At 42.0% G+C, this 19,178-nt stretch overlaps 3 protein-coding genes across 3 annotated transcripts; 2 read left to right on the top strand and 1 right to left on the bottom strand.

The window, feature by feature from the left end:
* Positions 1-330: 330 nt before the first annotated feature.
* On the top strand, positions 331-8,770 carry paqr4a (progestin and adipoQ receptor family member IVa). Its single transcript, XM_028411555.1, has 3 exons — positions 331-1,412; positions 3,508-3,726; positions 4,480-8,770. Exons 1-3 carry the CDS (start codon positions 1,139-1,141, stop codon positions 4,911-4,913), a joined length of 927 nt encoding a protein of 308 aa, XP_028267356.1. The 5' UTR covers positions 331-1,138; the 3' UTR covers positions 4,914-8,770.
* Positions 8,771-9,911: 1,141 nt separating this feature from the next.
* On the top strand, positions 9,912-15,358 carry coro1a (coronin, actin binding protein, 1A). The gene is made up of 11 exons (XM_028411459.1): positions 9,912-10,044; positions 11,017-11,220; positions 12,284-12,406; positions 12,486-12,615; positions 13,198-13,379; positions 13,605-13,724; positions 14,121-14,225; positions 14,305-14,450; positions 14,561-14,618; positions 14,713-14,925; positions 15,032-15,358. The coding sequence occupies exons 2-11, from the start codon at positions 11,023-11,025 to the stop codon at positions 15,122-15,124; spliced, it is 1,368 nt and encodes a 455-aa protein (XP_028267260.1). The 5' UTR covers positions 9,912-10,044; positions 11,017-11,022; the 3' UTR covers positions 15,125-15,358.
* Positions 15,359-15,396: 38 nt separating this feature from the next.
* LOC114439497 (claudin-4-like) lies at positions 15,397-17,650 on the bottom strand. The gene is made up of 3 exons (XM_028411460.1): positions 17,498-17,650; positions 16,556-16,688; positions 15,397-16,461 (listed from the first exon to the last, which is right to left on the bottom strand). The coding sequence occupies exons 2-3, from the start codon at positions 16,685-16,687 to the stop codon at positions 15,958-15,960; spliced, it is 636 nt and encodes a 211-aa protein (XP_028267261.1). The 5' UTR covers position 16,688; positions 17,498-17,650; the 3' UTR covers positions 15,397-15,957.
* Positions 17,651-19,178: the final 1,528 nt, after the last annotated feature.

The raw sequence follows: 19,178 nt of genomic DNA, 5'->3' as shown, positions 1-19,178 counted from the left end.
TAGATGGTTTTATTCTGACATGGTGCTTGTTCTGTAATAAAACTGAATCTAATCAAACTGTCTTGGGGTCAGACCAGCTCAGAGTGCTGGGCGAATCTACAAAGTGACTGATGGTCACTAGTAAAGTAATGTTTGCATTATATGTTTACCTGTACCCAATAATGTGCATGCGTGGTGTGTGTATCTTGTTTCAGCACCTATGGCACAATGTGCTCTAAAGATGCATGGGAATGTATATTATTATGTAGACTATTAGTTCCCTGTTGTGGGCTTTATTCTGAAAACACCAACCGGAAGTCCAGCCGTTTTTATTCCATGTAACTTAATACTTCCAGGCAATGGAGGGGAGCTGAGGCCGCCAGAGAAGACTCCGCATTTTAAGGATTACAGCCAGCCACAAATAATGGCGGAAGATATTTGTATGAAACTGATGTTGAAGAAACTAAATTTATGCTTTGCGAACTGGGCCATGTGTGTCTGGAGTCAACCGGCGCAAATATCAGCTCTCTCATCCACAGTGCACGGACGTCAGTAGCTGACTGCCCGGCTTGCTAGCCCGCAGTCCTTCAAATCTCCGCTCCCTGATCACGGATCTTCTTGTCTTTTATAGCATTAAAAAAGCTAGGCTGCATTACACGGAACAGACTTGAATATACGACGCCTGGTTGCGTTCATTAAAGTGGAGATTTCTCCTTCTTGTCCTCTACTGTAAATCTGACCGCTGGGGGATCAAGCTAGCATCATCTGGAGTTGGACGGACTCACCCAGCATCCCTGGCTGGGACGCGTTCAAGCCTGTGCTGCTGCACTGGAATGCTAACTAATGAGGAAGTGGCTTTAACATGACTACAATCATTTTGTCCCCCCAACCGCCCGAGGACTGTAGGTGCTAAACAGACATCTTTTTAAATGCCAGATGTAAGGACTGTCCCGAGCTTGCACCATGTGTGTGGCTGGCCGTGTCTGTCTCCAGCCCTGCGGATGACACTCACACAGGTACCGGCGGTTCAAAGCAAACAGCGGCGGCGCGGATTCGCCGTTACCGGGTAGCGCTGAGAGACTTTGCGAGCGATTGCTAGCGCAGAGCTAGTCGGCTAACAGCACAAGATAATTAAAAAAAAAACCTAATACCAACACCAATGGTATCCCATAAGGTTTTAGTCGCAATAATCTTACTAAACGTGTACATAGGTGTACAGTCTGTTTTCTACTTATTCGGCGGCGTCCTTTTAACGGTCCTGTTTGCTATGGCATTTTTAAATGGACCCAGGCTGCTGGACTGGGCAAGCTCACCTCCACATCTTCAGTTTAACAAATACGTCCTAACGGGATACCGACCGATCTCCTCTGTGCAGGACTGCATCAGGAGCCTGTTCTACCTGCACAATGAACTTGGAAACATTTACACTCACGGTGAGTACAAAAAAAATCATCATGATCTGCTCTGTCAGCAGTAAGATTTCAGTTTGACTTTGAGAAACAGCAGAACAGCTGCTGAGGCTGCAGAGGGACATCTGAGCTAATTACACAACAGTTTGTCTTAAAAAAGTCATATGCCTGCTTTGATTTATCTTAAAAAATGAATGAAACAATAGTTATTATTTTATTTTATATATTATTGTTTTTTAATGAATCTTCAGTTAGTAAACAATGCTAAATGCACAAGTGGAATTTAAATTTTGTGTTGAGGGATTATTTTGTCAAATAATCTACAATTTCTTCTTTAGTTAAATGTGGTTGCTGGTCGCTTATGTTCATTCATTAAATGCATTCTGATAAAGAAAATTCTGGATAAATTATAAAAGTGCATTTATTTTTTTGATGAATGTTTATTTCCTTCCTTAATACAGATTAAAATTGCTCAGATTAGACCAAAAAAAGCAGAAAGTGCTCAGTTCCACTGTAGTAATATTTTCCCCACTGCTATGGGATTACACACTCCTTAAATGTTACCCGAATTATCTGCTGAAACTAGACCAAATGAAAGAGAGTATAGAAACATTTAAAGGCACCAATCTGACTGCGACTTTTTATGCTTCAGTTAATTATAAAAAGAAGGCCTGAGGTCTTTTTTTTTTACGCTAACAAGCCACTAGATTAAAAAGCGTGGATATGGTCAGCTGCAGTAGGCATAATGGAAATTGCTGCTTGTTTTGTCTGGTTTAGAATGTCATGGTTACACAATATGCTATTCTTTTTATAGTTTGGTGCAAGCCAAAATTAATTGCGGCAATGTGTTAATCTGTGCAGCCAGAGGTGAGACGGATGTGTCACTTTGTTAGCAATCTGCATGTGTTCTTCTGCTTTCAGACCAATTTGATTAGGCTGCCATTAGTACGGCACTCAGTAGCATGACTTGTTTCTCTTGCCATCAGTAAACATCAGTACAGTGCATCGTCTGTCTCAGAGTCTTCCTCGCTCTGAAGGTCATCAATTTGCGGCGCTCCAGCAGCCGACAATCTCACAGATTAAACTGCAGCAGTGATCATGAGGGAAGTGGCCCTGGAAGTCTTTATTACACTCCAGTGAAGTCAGATGAGCATGTGACCTCAATTGCGTCCTTATCGTTGCTTCACATATAACACATGTTTAATCCAGTAAACTTGTGTGCAGCTTTCCTAATCTGAGAAGAGGAGATGTGCAGGTAACATTTCAGTTAAGTTTCATGAGCTGGCTCGATTTGCATATAAACTCCAAACATCCTGCCCGCAGCTGAGGTCCTCTCCTCTGCGTCCACCCCTGAGTTGGGTCGGTTGGCTCCGGGCAAGAGGAGGGGTGGGGGGTGGGGGGTGGGGAGGAGCAGAGATAACACACTTAAAATAGATGTGTTACAGTAGATGGCATTCCCTGTACCACCTGCCTGGGACAAATGCCTTGACTTTGGGAAAGGCAGTGTGAGCAAAAATAAAGAGAATGAAAGTGCTATGTGAGTGATAAATGATGACAACAAATGTGCACAGATCAAATTTCAAGGTCTGGAGTTTGCTCACGTAGCACTGAACGCCTTCCTCTTCGCCAGCTAGAGAAACTCATATTGGAGCTGTGCAGCCAGTGGCAGTATGGCCTTTGACTGCATCACAATAAAAGCGTAGTGGGAGCCTTGTCTTTTCTCGTGGAGGGAAGCGGATTCGTTCGTGCCCATCGTGTAGGTTTCCCCTCTTGTTGGTGTCTGCACACACTCAGCGGAGTTGGAAACACCATGAGATAATCCATCACGATAAACATGACACCTTAATTTGGTTTTGTCAGAGTCGCTGTGTTATTTTGCTTTTTGCTTTAGGCGATGGTTTTCACAGCAGCCTCAGGCTGCATTTCTTGTCAGCCACAAGAGGAAAAATCTTTCCAGAGATCCTTTTAATTTTAGTCACCATGTTTGTTAAATACTTGCCCCTGTGTGTAACAGAAGTATTCCTCTTTTAAAACATATTTCAATTAGCTTTGCATGGATTACAGCTGAAGCCTGTTTTATTAATCAGTGCCTTCTGTTTCTCTGATGGCCGCTCTGCAGGTATCCCTTTGGTTTGCTTCCTGGTGCTGCTGCCGCTCAACATCCCCTGGTCACAGATCAGCGTCACGTGGCTGGGTGTGGTGCACTTCCTGGCCTGCTTATCACCCCAGCTAGGCTCCGTGCTTTACCACCTCTTCATGAACCATGAGGGAGGGGAGCCGGTGTACCACACCCTGCTCAAGCTTGATGTGTGTGGAATCTGCATGATCAACACGCTGGGTGAGGCTTCTTGTTTTGAAAGCTCCTGTTCATGGAAGCTGTCATTTCTAATTGCTGGTCTGTTTGCTTTGTGGGTGGGATTTCTTTTTCCTTATTGATTGTCAATGATTTACCGTGAAAGTGTTTTGCTTGGAGGTGTACCAGTATTGATTTGTTAGAACACATTTCACTACAAATTCAATTGACCAATGCAAGCCATGATCCAAGTTCGGAAATGATTATTGATCTGTCTATGCATTGTAAGGAAGAGATTTTTCATTTATTTATATACTTGTACTTTGAATGAACCATATTGATTAGCTTACTATGCAAATTCTGATAATAATACAATAATAATTCATTGTGATGCAGCAGGTTTATTGATAAATAGATTGTTGGTCACTTAATTGATTAGTTATTTTGACCATGAACACGCCAAACCATAGGAAATGATTTAATGATTAACAGCTTGCATTTAATAGCCAGTTGAAGTGGGTCGTACGTCAAACACATCTGTTTTTCCAAGAAACTAAAGCCCTGACATGAAGTTTACTCACCTCTGCGGAAAAATTTCCATGTCTGGAAACATTGAGGAGGTTTAAGGTGTGCTGAATTTACAACACATTAGGAGTTCTGAATGCTGCCAACCCAGCTTTTAAAAGCATGTGTCAGACCAGGTTTAAACAATCTGTGTCTTCTTACACCAGACATGGCCTTGCTGCTGAGGTTGTCTTTGTTCTGACTTCCCTATGTGTGTGTGTCCTTTTGCCTCAGGGGCGCTGCCCATCGTCTACAGCACGCTGCTGTGCTACCCATTCATCCGCACTGTGGCCCTCTTAGTCTACATCCTGCTGTCCAGCCACGCCATCTACTGCGCCGTCACAGCACGGAGCAGCGTCCGACGGCTGCGATCCTTCGCCTGGCAGGCTCTGTTTCGCTTCTCCTTCTTCCTGCTCCGCTGGGTGGGTGTGGGCGGTGGCAGTCCCACCTCGCTTCGCCATTTTCTCATGATGGATGCGCTGGCCGTGCTGGGCGGGGTCATCAACATCACTCGCATCCCGGAACGCTTCCGGCCGGGCCTCTTTGACTATTGGTGCAACAGTCACCAGATCATGCACGTATTAGTGGTGGGCTCCATCCTCTACCTGCACTGGGGTGTGCTGGACGACCTGCTATGGATCAACAGCTACAACTGTCCCTCCGACTGACCCCCACAACAGCCCCCACCCCTTAATCTAGAGCACTGGGACTTAAGGCTGTAGGACCTGTTGGGGGGAGGGGGATGTGGGAAGTGGGAAGGGGAAGGTGGGGATGCTGTGCATGTGTTCACCTCATGCGCTCAAACTCAGAATGTTCATATCTTTGTCCATCTTGGTACTTTGTGCAAATGCAGGTAAAAGTATGTCAAGTAACACGCACAATCATTTTGACTCCACAAACATGGACATAGAGCTGTCCTTAGAAACACACATGCATTACAAATACAATCACACACATTGACGACCTGAGTATTAGCAGTATAACATGTTCGGTAAAGGCTCCAGAGTCTAAAGCCTTTACCTAATCATTGAACTTTTACTTGAGCACTACTTGATGTGGTTGGTCAGGACAGTCTCAATATCACACATCAATTCCTCTCAGATGTCACTGTCATATCTCATCTTATGCACAGCACATGCACTACACACACTCCCTCACTTATATTTTTATACTACATGTGCATTCTGTCAGTGCTGCACAAAAGCACTTGTAGTCCAACTGACTGCTATTTATTTTCCTGTTTTCTTCCTGTATCTGTGTATTCTCCTCAAGTCACACCATGTTAGCGAAGCTGGGCGAGGGGTTCATTCCTGAAATCCTGTTGGCAATGAGTAGTAGAAGAATGAGAAGTAGAATCTGTTGAACAGTGTTATGAGTCGAGTTTGCACCCAAACTTAGTGCCAATGAAATCTAGGCCACCTAAAAAGATACCGTGCACGTTTACAAGTTCAAGGTACGGTTTGCCAAACAGAGTCCAGCAGTCCTGTTGTGAAGGAAGATCAGAAAGATCGTTACCAATATACTTTTAAGGATATTGTTGTTTTACACTGTGATCTGCACATTAGATCTAAACGTAGAATGAGAATGCACTGAAAAATGATCATGTTAATAATTCCCAACAGTTCAGCAAAATGTTTTACATTGTAACCCTATTTATGCAAATCGAGGATAATGTGCACAAAATATTGCATTTAAGCAATAGATTAGATCGATTACTGTGGTATTTATTTGCAGATGCAGGTGAAATCTCAGCTCGGTCAGCTGCTTAAACAGTTCATGTTGTTGGTATTGCGGGATCAGTCAGTGACAGATCAAGTTAGAGGTCAAAGAAAATCTATTGTTTTATTCAAACCGTGCAAATCCCGAGGATTAGATCCACATTCTTTCCCCACACACTTTTTTTGTGCAATATGTGACTTCTCAGTCATAATGCTGATCTGTGTCTGTGTCCTGTGCATATATATCCCTAACAACAACCAACCTTCATGACAATAGCCTGACAGCCTACATAGACATCTTTATAGTCTCTATCGTCATAGTTTTTTAATGTTTTAAACTTTATTTAAATGACTAATTTTACAAATTGTACCTTTGTAACACACCGGTTTTCCTCAGGATTGCATGTGGTCATACTGTAATTTGATGTTTATTTGAAGATCCATTCTAAACACTCTAATCAGTCACACAATTGCCACAAAATAACTTCTAATTTGATGGACTGCACTTATCGATTTGCATTTAAAAAAAAAAAATCTAAATAGATTAATCATTTGTTTTTAAAGAGGTGGGGCATATACAGAAGTTCTTAAAATGATCAGACTGAAGCGGAATGAACCCCTTTGCTTTCCTGTCATGTGTAAGATACATCACTTCTGCATGTATGCTCATGATTGTCATATTCTACTGTGCTATTTCAGTTGCTACTCTTGAGTAACTGTTTCGCCATGCTCATGACTAGTGAAGCCAGACTTTACTTTCTTAAAGACGTTGCACTTGTTTCACAAGCCAGCACTCACAGCCGCCCACTGAATAGTTGCCAATCCCGCCAGCCCCCATTTCATCTCACCAAATTAGAGGAGTCTTAAGGTGTAGCACGTCGTCTGCTTCCTGTGCTGACATACTCGTAGAGTGAAGAAGAATTTCCAAGAGTTTTTAACACATACACTAACCTCAGACTGCAACCCCACCCGCCCCTTGCCTTGAGTCAGATACTGTTTTATCTCCTAGTCTCACTCTTAACAGTGATTATGACCTGGGTATAATGTAAAAGCTCAAACTAATGTATTTTTTGGCCTTTGAATGAAACCGGAAAAAAACTGCATGAAAGTAGCTGTGAACCAGAAACTGATGTCTCATAGTGTTAGCTAATTGTTTGTTCATTGTAGCCAGCAACAAGTCATTCACACACTCCTGGACATGACAGAAGTAGGTGTTGGGGGGGCGCTGGGGCTTTTAGCGTGGAGTCACCACTACAGAAAGATGACTGGACAGATCAGAGGCAATAGATCACTATCAACTAAACTGCACTGTTCATCATTCTCCAAAGGGCTTTGGATTCCAGTCAATTTGAAAACATATTAAAAGTCCATATAAATAATGTAAATACATGTATGTAGATTATATATACATACAGTGCAGAAATATACCCCAATTCATTTTTGATACATACATAATATGTTAAGAAAGGGAAACTTAAGGAGAAGTGTGAATAACGTTTTGCCACATATATGCTGCTGCTCTCTTTCACAGCCAAAGTGAAACATGAGAGAGAGAAGCAGACTCTGTGCGGTGCTTCAGATCAATATCAACGATGTGTTTGCTTAGCTTTGTCCTTACATGTGAACAACGTAGAAAAAAAATACTGAAATTGGTTTCAGTGCTTATGTAGAGTTTCTCGTGGCACTAACTAAGAATGCTTTTGATCATTTTGTGACCATTGTGGGGAATCTTGGCGGGCATGCGAATACCTCGTGACTACCACTGGTCTATCTATGCATTATCAAACCGAAAGTAACGGTTAAATTTGTGTTCATTTTAACAGCCCTCTGATCCGCTCCGACTCCCAACATCCTGGGTCTCCCACTTCTCAGGGTGCCATAACAGTAGCTGTAACATCCAAGGCCTAATCTCTGCTGTCTGAAACATGGCTGTGAGACGTCTGTCACCCTTTATCTGCCCTCAGTCCAGTCTGTACATGCTGTCCGTGAGGCTGATGGCAGAGTGGACACAGGGGAGGTGGAAGGTGGTGTATTTCTCTGTATGCCATGTTACAGTGAGTGGAGCCTGGTCAGAAAATTAGTCTTAGTCTGTTTGTCTGTATGTTAAATGAAAAAAAGACATGATGTATAAAAACATCACTAACAAAACTAAATTCAGTTTTTAATATTATACAGGTGCCGGATAGCCTGTTAACAACCTGTTTATAATGGAATACCTGTATTGTTATATACTGATTATTATGACTACTGTAACTCTGTGGATAATAATGACACTGGTCTGTGTGTACAGGTTATGAGACAAGCTCTTTCCTTTGGAATTAAGGGAGCTTCATGAGGGTCTGTCTGTTATCATCTTTTCATATCTGTAATGTCATGGCATCTTCTAAGGAGTGTGGCTCCATCTACTGGATGTTTATGCTCACTGATGGAGGCATGACGAGCCATACCGCAGACAGGTGGTCAATACTGTTGGTGGTGTTCTGCAGGTGTCCCCCAGGGTTGTTATTTTATTTATTTCCTTGTACCTGTGTGTGTGTGTGTGTGTGCGAGAGAGTGTGAGTGTGTGTGTGTGTGTGTGTGTGTGTGAGAGAGAGCTCTCCTGCAGGACCCATACAAGCATGAAATCTGTACATCGTCCGGTTTAATGTCTCCTGCTGCACTCTGCATCCACAGAGTGCCTCCTTCTCCGGTCTGTGTACTTGCAAGTCAGTGTGCATGAACACAGACACACGGTGTGTTCCTGTGCTGTACTTCACTGTACAACATTAGCACCCTGTGTAACAGACAGGCTCTCACTCTCCTCAGTCTCCAGCAACGATTGTGCAATAAACTGAAGTCTATATTTTTAAACCTGTCTGCAGGCTATATCTTTCATCCTGTTTATGTTCCTTTTGGTAAAGTGTGTGTGTGTGTGTGTGTGTGTCTTGGGGTGAATCCAGGTTTCAGATCTGTACCAGAAGGACAGACTTTCAAATGGTCTGGTTTCATAGTGACGTACAGATGTGATGTGTGTGGATTATCTGTGTGTAAATAAGAGTTTTTACCTGGAAATTCAGAAGGTTTGCTGATTGCTACAGCAGGGTACAGGTACAGGCTGGTGGTTAGACTTAAAAGCTGGTTTAAGTTTCCAGATTTGCAATACAAATCCTGAGCTTTTCTTTAATAATTAGGACATACCTCTCCTTGCCTCAGCATGTAAAGACTGAATGACAGTGAGAATGACGTCAGTGGAAGCTCAACAGTCAGTGTTATTGTCATTTTACCTGTCTTCTTAAAGAGAATGGACAACTGGTAGCTGATTTACTTTACTGACTAACTTTTTTGACACCATATGTATCCCAGGCATCTTTGTTTCTTAGTCCAATTAAGATAAAATAAGTTGACATTTATAATTTCCACTGGTGTCAAGCTTTTAAAAACCTTTTTTTTTTTAAAAAAAAAAGATATTCTGATCTTTAACTCCTACAGCAGAAGAAACTACCACAAACTCTTGATCCTACATTTCCCATAATGCACTGCAAGCATTTGCACAACCTACATTTGTGTGAATAAATTAATGAATTATTATAAAACTGGTATTAAATGTTCAGCTCTCCCTGCTGCTGCCTCATCATCTTGCATTGATGACTGCATCAAAATGTTTCTCCTTAAACCCCAGGGTGGTCAGTGCAACTCTGCACTGCAGCAATCTGACTGGTCTGATGAGCAGGTAAGGCTGTTTAATGACCTTTTATGGTCATTGTGCACATCAGAAAGGAAGTTACTGAAAAATGTAATAAGAAATGTCTTTAAAATGTTACACCCTGAACTTTATACAACCAGTGCACTGCTCTTGCATCTTTGTCCTGATAATAATCTTACAAGAGTTTCCCTCCATGTTGCTTTCTGTGTGCGTTTTTCAACCCCGAAATGTCATCGGAGACACCTCCCACTTCCACCTTGGTTTGAAACTCTCACTTCCTCCATGTCGTTTTGTGATGTACTTTAACCTAGTGTGTCCTCTGAGTTCTCATTCTGCTGGCAGGGTGTTTGGTGCACTGCTGAAACTGCTCGAGCTGAATCTGCCCCACAGGACTCCCAGGTAGGCCTGCAACATCTGCACACAGCCTGTCATGCTGCTCATCCAGCACCTACCTGTACATGTCTTTGTGGATGTCATAACATTTCTGATGGGCACAGTGACAATGACAGAACATGACTGATTTGATTTGAGCAACATGTTCTCTTGTTTCATGAAGTGAATTGTTTCCTAAATTTGTTCCAGACAATGTTTTCCATCACAACAGAGCGAGGCGGTGGTAGAGGCAGATTACTGACATGCATTTGGGCTCCTGATAAAATTACAGCTCACTCTGTAAAGGGTTATTGAATTAAGTACTGAGCAGCCTGAGAGATCTTGTGATGCACATGCAGCAAAATGGTCCTCAGTGTGAGATTAGGCGCGGCTGCAGATTTCAGGAAGTAAAATCTACAAATGGAGGTAAAGTGAGAAGTATTTGGTGGTTTATTTTATTATTATTGCCCATTATTGTTTTTTAAACAATGCATGGTTTGACTGAATTCATCCTGCCTTGGTTAAGGATGCGTCTAGTGTATATGTTTCTGCTTAAAGCAGCATGATTGTGTGGATGAGAATTTAGGAGAAGTCTGGTGGTTTTGTTGCTCACCCTGAAGGATGTGGTGTAACTGCCGCTTTGGCAACTTTTCTTAAGCATTTAGCACGTGCAGCTCTAGAGATAAAAGGCTGCTTTGTGTTCATGTTTTCGCATGCTTGTCTTCTGCATGTACATTTATTTCAGTAACACACGAATGAAAGAGAGAAGAAAAAGACAGTGCCAGTCACAGACAGACTAGAGGAAGCAGTTGTGAAAGCTTTTGCTTCCTCTTTTTTTTTAGTTTTCCTCTGTCATGTCTTTTGACTCAGTTTAGTGTCTGTCCGTTTATTTCCACTTGAAATCAAACAGTGCATTCATTTGGCCTGCATGTGTGACTGCAGGCTGTGGGCTTCTTGCATAAAATCTATACAATTTCTTTTCTTCTTTCCCCCTCTCAGTTCACCATGTCCAGGAAGGTTGTGAGGTCCAGTAAGTTCCGTCACGTCTTTGGTCAGGGTGTGAAACCTGACCAATGCTACGATGATATACGAATCTCCCAGATGACCTGGGACAGCAACTTTTGCTCCGTCAATCCCAAATTTGTGGCCATGATTGTGGATGCCAGCGGTGGAGGAGCCTTCATGGTGCTGCCCCTGAGCAAGGTAGGTCACAGGAAGCCTTTCTCTGTACTTCTCATAATACCATTTTTGGATGTGTTTATAACCTCGTATGCAAAGTGGTGATTGTTGCGTTGTTTTTTTGTCAAGTTTGAATACTGCCAATCAACATCATTCGTTTAGCTGAACAAGGAAGTTTGACACCATCTTATATGCTTTCTACACGTCACTTGCTCTGCAGTCAAGAAGTTTTAACCATATTAGGAGTTTGTTGTCGGCTCAGTGCAGGAGGACAGGATGTGGCTTCTGTATCACTTATACAGTGCATTTAGGTCTTGCAACGTCTGAAAGTGGAAAATCACCCTTGTGACCTTGTTGATCTGAATGTGTTGTTTAACTCAATGCAATGTCTCTTCAGACTTTCAATTAATTTAAATTCCATAAATTATTTTTCCTAAAGATAAAGGCTTAGGGGTTTTAATTTACAGTAAAATATGCTTTAATATTCTCTCTTGGCTGCTGTAAACAGTAGAGTTATGTTAGATTTAATCCTTGTAGCCATTGAGGTTGCTGAATTGCAAACAATTCATTACAGTATCATTATACATAATTATTATTATACCTTCTGATCATTTTGTCACACTATTAAAGAGGCGAACTCTGCAGAAACCACATTATTCATGGTCTCATTCTCATGTAGTGTATAATTCCCAAAGGACAGAAAGTAGTGAAGGGTCCAGTGGGCATAAAATTTCAGGGAAATGTACCGTGGAAACATTCTGTTTTTAGAGTGGTGTCATCAGCCTCAGCCCAGTGATATGAAAGGTTGTTTTTTTATTTTCTTTATTTGCCATCATTTAGAAATGTATCTAACATGCAATTCTCATGATTTAAAGAATGAATGGAGCCATGGATTTCCTCTCCCTGACCATGATCTCTCTAACCCAGTTACTAGATGTTAAGGAATTTGTGTGGAACTCACATCAGCTGACTGTCAGTTTCTCATCCCACCTCAACTAGCTCACCATGTTTTTCTTTGTAGTTTCCTCTGTGTTGGTCTTTATGGACAGTATTTTTAAGACATTCTCCTTTATGTTTCTGTTTGCAGACAGGACGTATCGACATGTCCTACCCCACTGTATGTGGCCACACAGGTCCAGTCCTGGACATTGAGTTCTGTCCTCACAATGACAACATCATTGCTAGTGGCTCTGAGGACTGCAGTGTCATGGTGAGGCATCTTTCAAGTCCACATTTATCTGGTAGTATTAATATTATGTTAAATGTTGAATTGTCTTGCTGCTAAATAGATTTGGGAGATCCCGGATGGCGGGCTGACCACGTCTCTCACAGATCCTGTTGTCAAACTTGATGGCCACTCCAAACGTGTTGGCATTCTGAGCTGGCACCCCACTGCGCACAATGTGCTGATGAGTGCAGGTATTATACCCACAGTTACTGCAACTGCTGCATTTCCATGCTTGGACAAAGAACGTCTTTGCAGAAATATATCAGCTGTATCGACGAACCAGACAGAGACATGTAATATTGTGTACTACAGGTGTTAAATGAGCATCACACCTTTTGTTGAACAGGAAGTTCTCACAGCCTCCACCCACACTCTAAACTCAGCTCACAATTTTACGAAGACTCCCTGATTCCAAGAATGAAAATGCATATATAAACGTAAAACATAACTTTTAGAGCAACTTTCTTTGAATTAACCCTTTACAGAAATATTTTGACAATTTCATTTTACTACACCTTACTGCACCTCCACTTAAAACAGAAAAACACTGTTGCATTATTAGTACTAAAGTTAACATCGTACAAGTATTTAACTTGTGTTTAAAACCTTTATTTTCAGTGTATGTTGCAACTTTGTTTTTAGTGCAGAGCATTTTCATGAAGTTCTGTTTTCTGTGACGCTTGTTCCTTTTCTCTGTAAGCCATGGCAGCTGTTTGTTCAGGCAGTATAAATGTAACTCAACCCTGCTTTTTTGTGTTGTTGTGTGTGTGCAGGCTGTGACAACGTGGTCATCCTGTGGAACGTGGCTCGCGGAGAAGCAGTAGTGAGGATCGACAGCATACACACGGATATGATCTACAGCGCCTGCTGGAACAGGGACGGCTCCAGGATTCTGACCGCCTGCAAAGACAAGACCTTACGTGTGCTGGACCCGCGCAAGGGGACTGTCCTCTTTGTAAGTGTCCTCATCTGATCACCAGTCACTGCTGCTGTACTTTATAATTTACATCGTTGTCCCCCAAGACATCTGGAGGGACATCTTTTGCTTGCAACATGATTATAGTATTTATTTAAGGGTTAAAAAAAACAGACATTTTTGTATTTTCTTCTAAAATACTAATATAATAAGGGAGATATTGATGTCTTTAATATTCTACTACCACCAACATTATATCTACAGGAGAAGGAGAAGGCTCATGAGGGCTCCCGGCCCATCAGGGCGGTCTTCGTGTCTGACGGGAAGATCCTCACTACCGGCTTCAGTCGCATGAGTGAGAGGCAGGTGGCGCTGTGGGATCCTGTGAGTGGCAACAACAACTCTTAGACTCACTTCTGTCTCTAAAACAAATCAATCGAATGATCACAATCTCTATTTGTGTTTCACCATCTTCTGATAATATGGCCATCATATCTGTTTTCTTGAGACAAATGTTGCTAAGATTGTCATCATGCATCCTGCTCCTACTTTTAAATATTCACACAGACTGTTAGTAGGCAATAACTTATTATTACACAACACTGCCATTTCACAACAGTGAGATTACAGCAGTAAGGGTGGTTGTCCTGCAATAGCCACATCAGTCTCAATTAAAATAAATCCTTGGCTTACCTGCAGTCTGCTGGACAACTTTACTTACACACACAACTATTACACTACAAATACATCATTTCTTTGTGTCTGATTGTCTTTTTACAGAAGAACTTTGGGGAGCCGCTGACCCTGCAGGAGCTGGACACCAGCAGTGGTGTCCTTCTGCCAGTTTTTGACCCAGACACCGGCATTGTCTACCTCTGTGGCAAGGTTAAGGACTTAGATGTTGAAAGACGAGATGTGTGATTCTCACCCGCATGCAGCTCACACTTGTTTGTCTCTGGCACAGGGGGACAGCAGTATCCGTTATTTTGAGGTGACAGAAGAGGCTCCCTATGTCCACTACCTGTCCCTGTACACCAGCAAGGAGAGCCAGAAGGGGATGGGGTACATGCCCAAAAGGGGCCTGGAGGTCAACAAATGTGAAATTGCCAGGTAGTGTAACAACTATTTGCTCCTGCAAAATATCTGAACAGCTATTGGATAAGATATCTACGAAATTTGTTTTGAAATGTATTATCTCAGCTAAAATATTTCCGCTTCAGATTCTACAAACTCCACGAGAGGAAATGTGAACCTATAGTCATGACAGTGCCACGCAAGGTAAGGCATAGTTTCATGGATCAGAAGCAGTCTGGTGAGTGATGTTAAAATTTGTATTTAACTTGCTACTTGATGTCTTTCTCTGGACATGCAGTCAGATCTGTTTCAGGAGGATCTGTACCCAGACACCATCGGCCCTGAGCCCTCAGTCGAGGCTGATGAGTGGTTTCAAGGAAAGGATGGACAACCTATTCTCATTTCTCTAAAGGACGGGTTTGTAGCAGCAACGAAATCCAAGGAGTTCAAAGTAATCAAGAGTCTCATGAAGACCACAACCGCGTCTGCAGGGAATCAGGACAACGGCGGGGTGAGTCCTCTGCCTCAGAATTGGGCACATATTGAAGTATATCCAAACTTCTCTGTGAATATTTTGACTGTCAAAAAAAGTTCACCTGGAGCTCCCTCTGTCTCAGGAGGTTCAGGCCCTGCAGAAGGAGGTGAAGGACCTCAAAGCAGCAGTAGAGGAGCTGACCAAGCGTGTGATGGAGCTGGAGAGCAAGCATTAAACCAGAAGAGGTTAATAAACAAGAAAAACAAAATCACGAACAGATGTCAAGAGAAGTCAACGAAAGCTACGGAGAAAACAAGACAAAGGGAGAGATTAAAGACAGCAGATGCTATGAAACTGTTTATTTTGGCTTGAAGCTTGAATTTGTTTGGTTTGTATGATCAATTTGAAAAAAATCCTATTTTAATATATGCTTTTAGTTTGAAATAAAGTCTTGTGTATTTTCAAAAAACAGTTTGAGACATTTTTTTCCTAAAAACACAAGAAATACACATTTTTAATCAATTTTAATCATTTATTATCACACAAAATGAGCAACAAATCATGTGAAGGACAAACAAAAGAAATGTAATGTGGACTCTAGGATGTCCCTGAGGTGCATTTGTGTGAAGACAACTTGAACAGTGTTTTCTCAACACACACAATAAAGCATTATTTATCAAAGTAAAACTGGTTAAAAATATAAACTAAATTTAAAATGTCAGCCTTTAATACATCAAAAGACCCTCTGGCTTTTTCTTTTTAAATCTATTTGTCCTCACAAATACACAATTTTCCTGTTATCTTAAAAATTTGAGCAGAGAATGCAACAGTTGTGTTTGATCTATCACTCTATCACAGACTTTATAGCTAATGCTTCACCCAGCACCCAAAATTAAAGCATCACCCGTAAGACTATGGAAGTTAAACTGGAGCCAGTTAGCATCAGCTGTTAATATTTACACCCCCCCCCCCCCCCCCCCCCCCCCGAACAACCACTGGTGTCCTTCACCGACTACATCACCCTCCCCTCCACTCTCTTTCTAACACCAGTCCCTTTCATAAACGCTTCTACACGTAATTTTTGCTGGGAGCCGATGCGCTGTTGCTGTAGTACTTGGCGGTTCCTCCTGAGCTGCCAGATTTGGGCCTGCTGAAGCAGCACAGCAGACCACCGGCTAGAAGGAGCAGGACACCAGCTCCCCAGCCCACAAAGATGCACGCTCCCAGCTCCATCTTCTGGGATTGAACCACCAATGGGTTGTTGAAATTCTGCACCACAATGTGTGCAGACCAGCTGACAGGGATGATGACCAGGAGGCCGGCCAGCAGCATGCCCACCCCGGCCACCAGGCTGATCTTAGGCTTGGCGTCTTCGTTCTCCACACAGGTGGTGAAGTCGGCCCCGCAGAAGAGGATGAGGATGCTGAGGCTGGCGAGCATACAGCTGATGATGGTCATGGCCCGGGCGGCCTGCAGGTCAGAGGGCAGCACCAGCAGGGAGTCGTAGTTCTTGCACTGCTGTTGGCCGGTACTCTGCACCACGCAGTTCATCCACAGACCCTCCTGACTGCTCTACTCACACACAAAGAAAAGGCACTGTGAGTATTTCCAGAGTATTTGTGGTACATGTGACTGTAATCTGTAATTGTAGGATATATTTCTCTACCTGTGCAGTCACAATGTTGGATCCTGTGAAGGAAGACACTCTCCAGGCAGGGACAGTGCAGCATACAATGACCCCGATCAGGCCGATGAGTCCAAGACCCACACAGACCATCTGAACTCCTGCGGATCCCATTCTGGAAAAGATAAGGTGAAATATGATCGTTCAGTGTTCAACAGCATCTTTCATGTTTGTAGTTTATGCTATTTTTAATAATAGTAGTATAGTATTATGTTTTAGTGCTGTTTAAGTAAAACACAGGAGAGGAGAGGAGATGTTGTGGAATGTCCTCCAGTGATTGAGGATAACCACTCACACACACCCAGAAACACCCTGTAAGAACTCCACTTGTCCTGACAGGCCCAAGCCTCTAAGATATTCACCCAAGATGGCTAAGCTACACCCTCACATCTTTTTTCCTTTACAAATCTCTGCCTCTCTAAGTATTTCAACAAACCTCATGCAAAAAAATGAACTTTATGTAAAAAAAATTGCTTGACTCATTAAAACACGCACAAGGCTGCTTAGCTGAGAAACAAAATTCACTAAAAACAGTAAGTAGAAGGTTTATTTAAAAAATGTTAAATAAAAGCAGAAATGTAGATTTGGCTAGTTTACATGTTTACAGGCAATCATTAACACAGAGAAATATCCAGATGTATTTTCTGTTTTGGTGTCTTTTTCTTGATGTTCGAATTGCTTGATTTGGAACCACAGACTTCACTTTTGATGGATTTTAAGATAGATCAATAGATTTGATAAAATTACAACTTGTGAATTCCTAAAAACACAAAATCTCACACTTGTTTAATGGTGATTTTCATGATTCTTCCTGCTGCTGATGGAAAAAAAATCCATCTAATCCTCAGCCAATCCTCTCATCCTCTGCCATTTCATGCCTTTGAGTCGCCCTTTTGACCAAAACTAGATAAAGAAGAGGCCTACCTTTAGTGAATCTTAAAAAATAAGATGAGACGTCTGAGTTTTCTTCCCGCCCGTGAGCTGATGTGAAGATGCTGCTTGCTGGTGTGCTGTTTCAGACACTGTTACACGATATGGTACTTGTAGAAGAATGTAAAGAGTAGGTGGGGCTCAGCTTGGGGGAGTGCACAGGACAGAAAGACCTCAAGACCAGACTGAACTTGTCCAGTATGTGTGTTCCCCCTCTCTTTTTCCACCTTAACTCTGCTGTGGAGCTGATGAGATCTTACTTCACCTTAGTGGAAAAGCCACAAGAGTTGCTGAGAAATGAAGTTAAGTTGCAATCTCTCAGAGATGTGTGATTACAGTGAGGATAATTCTGATGGTGAGTTAATTAGTTACTTGTTTTGGTTGTTACCATCGTAAGATTTCAGGTAGACAAAAAAGTGAGTCACCTGCCCACGTTCCTCTTTATGCACTCTGTTAACACAAACAAGTACCACCCAGTATTCCATATCTGCAGGCCCCCACCCCCCAACTCCTCGTCTGTTTCTGTCGAAACTGATGACGAATGTTAGGAGGCCGATTTTGGAAGCTGAGTCAAAGTGGGATTTTTTTTTTTGTATAAGATTATGAGCTGGGTTTGATGGATCATGGAAAGAAAATGAAGAAATAAAAAAGAATGTTACCTCCAAGAACACGTGTAATGATAAATATAGTTTTGGTTTGCATAATATAGGCTTTAGATCTTACACAGTTTCAGGAGTGACTCGCTGTGTGAATTTAACACATGGTTAAATCAATTGTGCTTGAAGTACCTGAAGTAGTAATACAAGGATGATTTAACATTGAGGGCCGGGTAATTGGTCACTCTATAGGTGTGAGTGTGGTTGTTTGTCTTTATGTTGCCCTGCGATGGACTGGTGACCTGTCCAGGGTGTACCCTGCCTCTCACCCATAGATAGCTGGGATCCAGCCCCCGTGACCCTGCACCGTAGGAGACAGCGTGTTCAGATAATGGATGGATGGATTTTACAGGAATTTTTTTTTTTTTACATGATAAAATTCCCATTGAAGCATAATCAGTTCACAGAAGGTTTAGTGGAGTTCATCAACACAAACCTATTTGGTGACTACATAAAATACTAATAAATTTATAACCCTTTAGTCTACTTATTATTGTGTTTTCCATGTTATAGTGTGCAGTTATAGTCCCTCTGCTTCCCCTACCTGGATACATGAGAGACAATTAAAGTGACATTTCAGTATTGTAAGTTCTATATCTAAATCTATTAATAAATCATGATATGATATTTCTTCTATCCATACAAGTGATGCTCTGTGTCCTTTTTGTAGGTCTGGGTTTGCAGTGCAGTTCCATATATTAACACTTGGTGGCGCACTTTCAGTTTTTATTGAAATCTCACTGATGCTGTTGTGTTTGGTGTTAGAGCCTGTGTGTAAGACAGACCCAGCAGGTGCCCGAGGACCTGCCTCTTGCCCCCAACCCCAAAATGTTGTCACTTCAGTTCCAAAATGTTAAGATGGCAACCAGGAAGTAAAGAATGTGATGTCCATCTTATGCTCTCCTAGAACATCAAAGAAACAATTATGGTTTTATTATTAGATTTATTTTCCCCTGCCAAATACATATATATATATATATATATCCAGATATCCATATATCTTCTCCTTTTTTGCCTTA

This window comes from Parambassis ranga, chromosome 8, assembly GCF_900634625.1.
Source record: "Parambassis ranga chromosome 8, fParRan2.1, whole genome shotgun sequence".
NCBI classification, from domain to species: Eukaryota; Metazoa; Chordata; class Actinopteri; family Ambassidae; genus Parambassis; species Parambassis ranga.
Note: the sequence above shows the minus strand (reverse complement) of the source record. Positions and strands in the feature narration are given on the sequence as shown.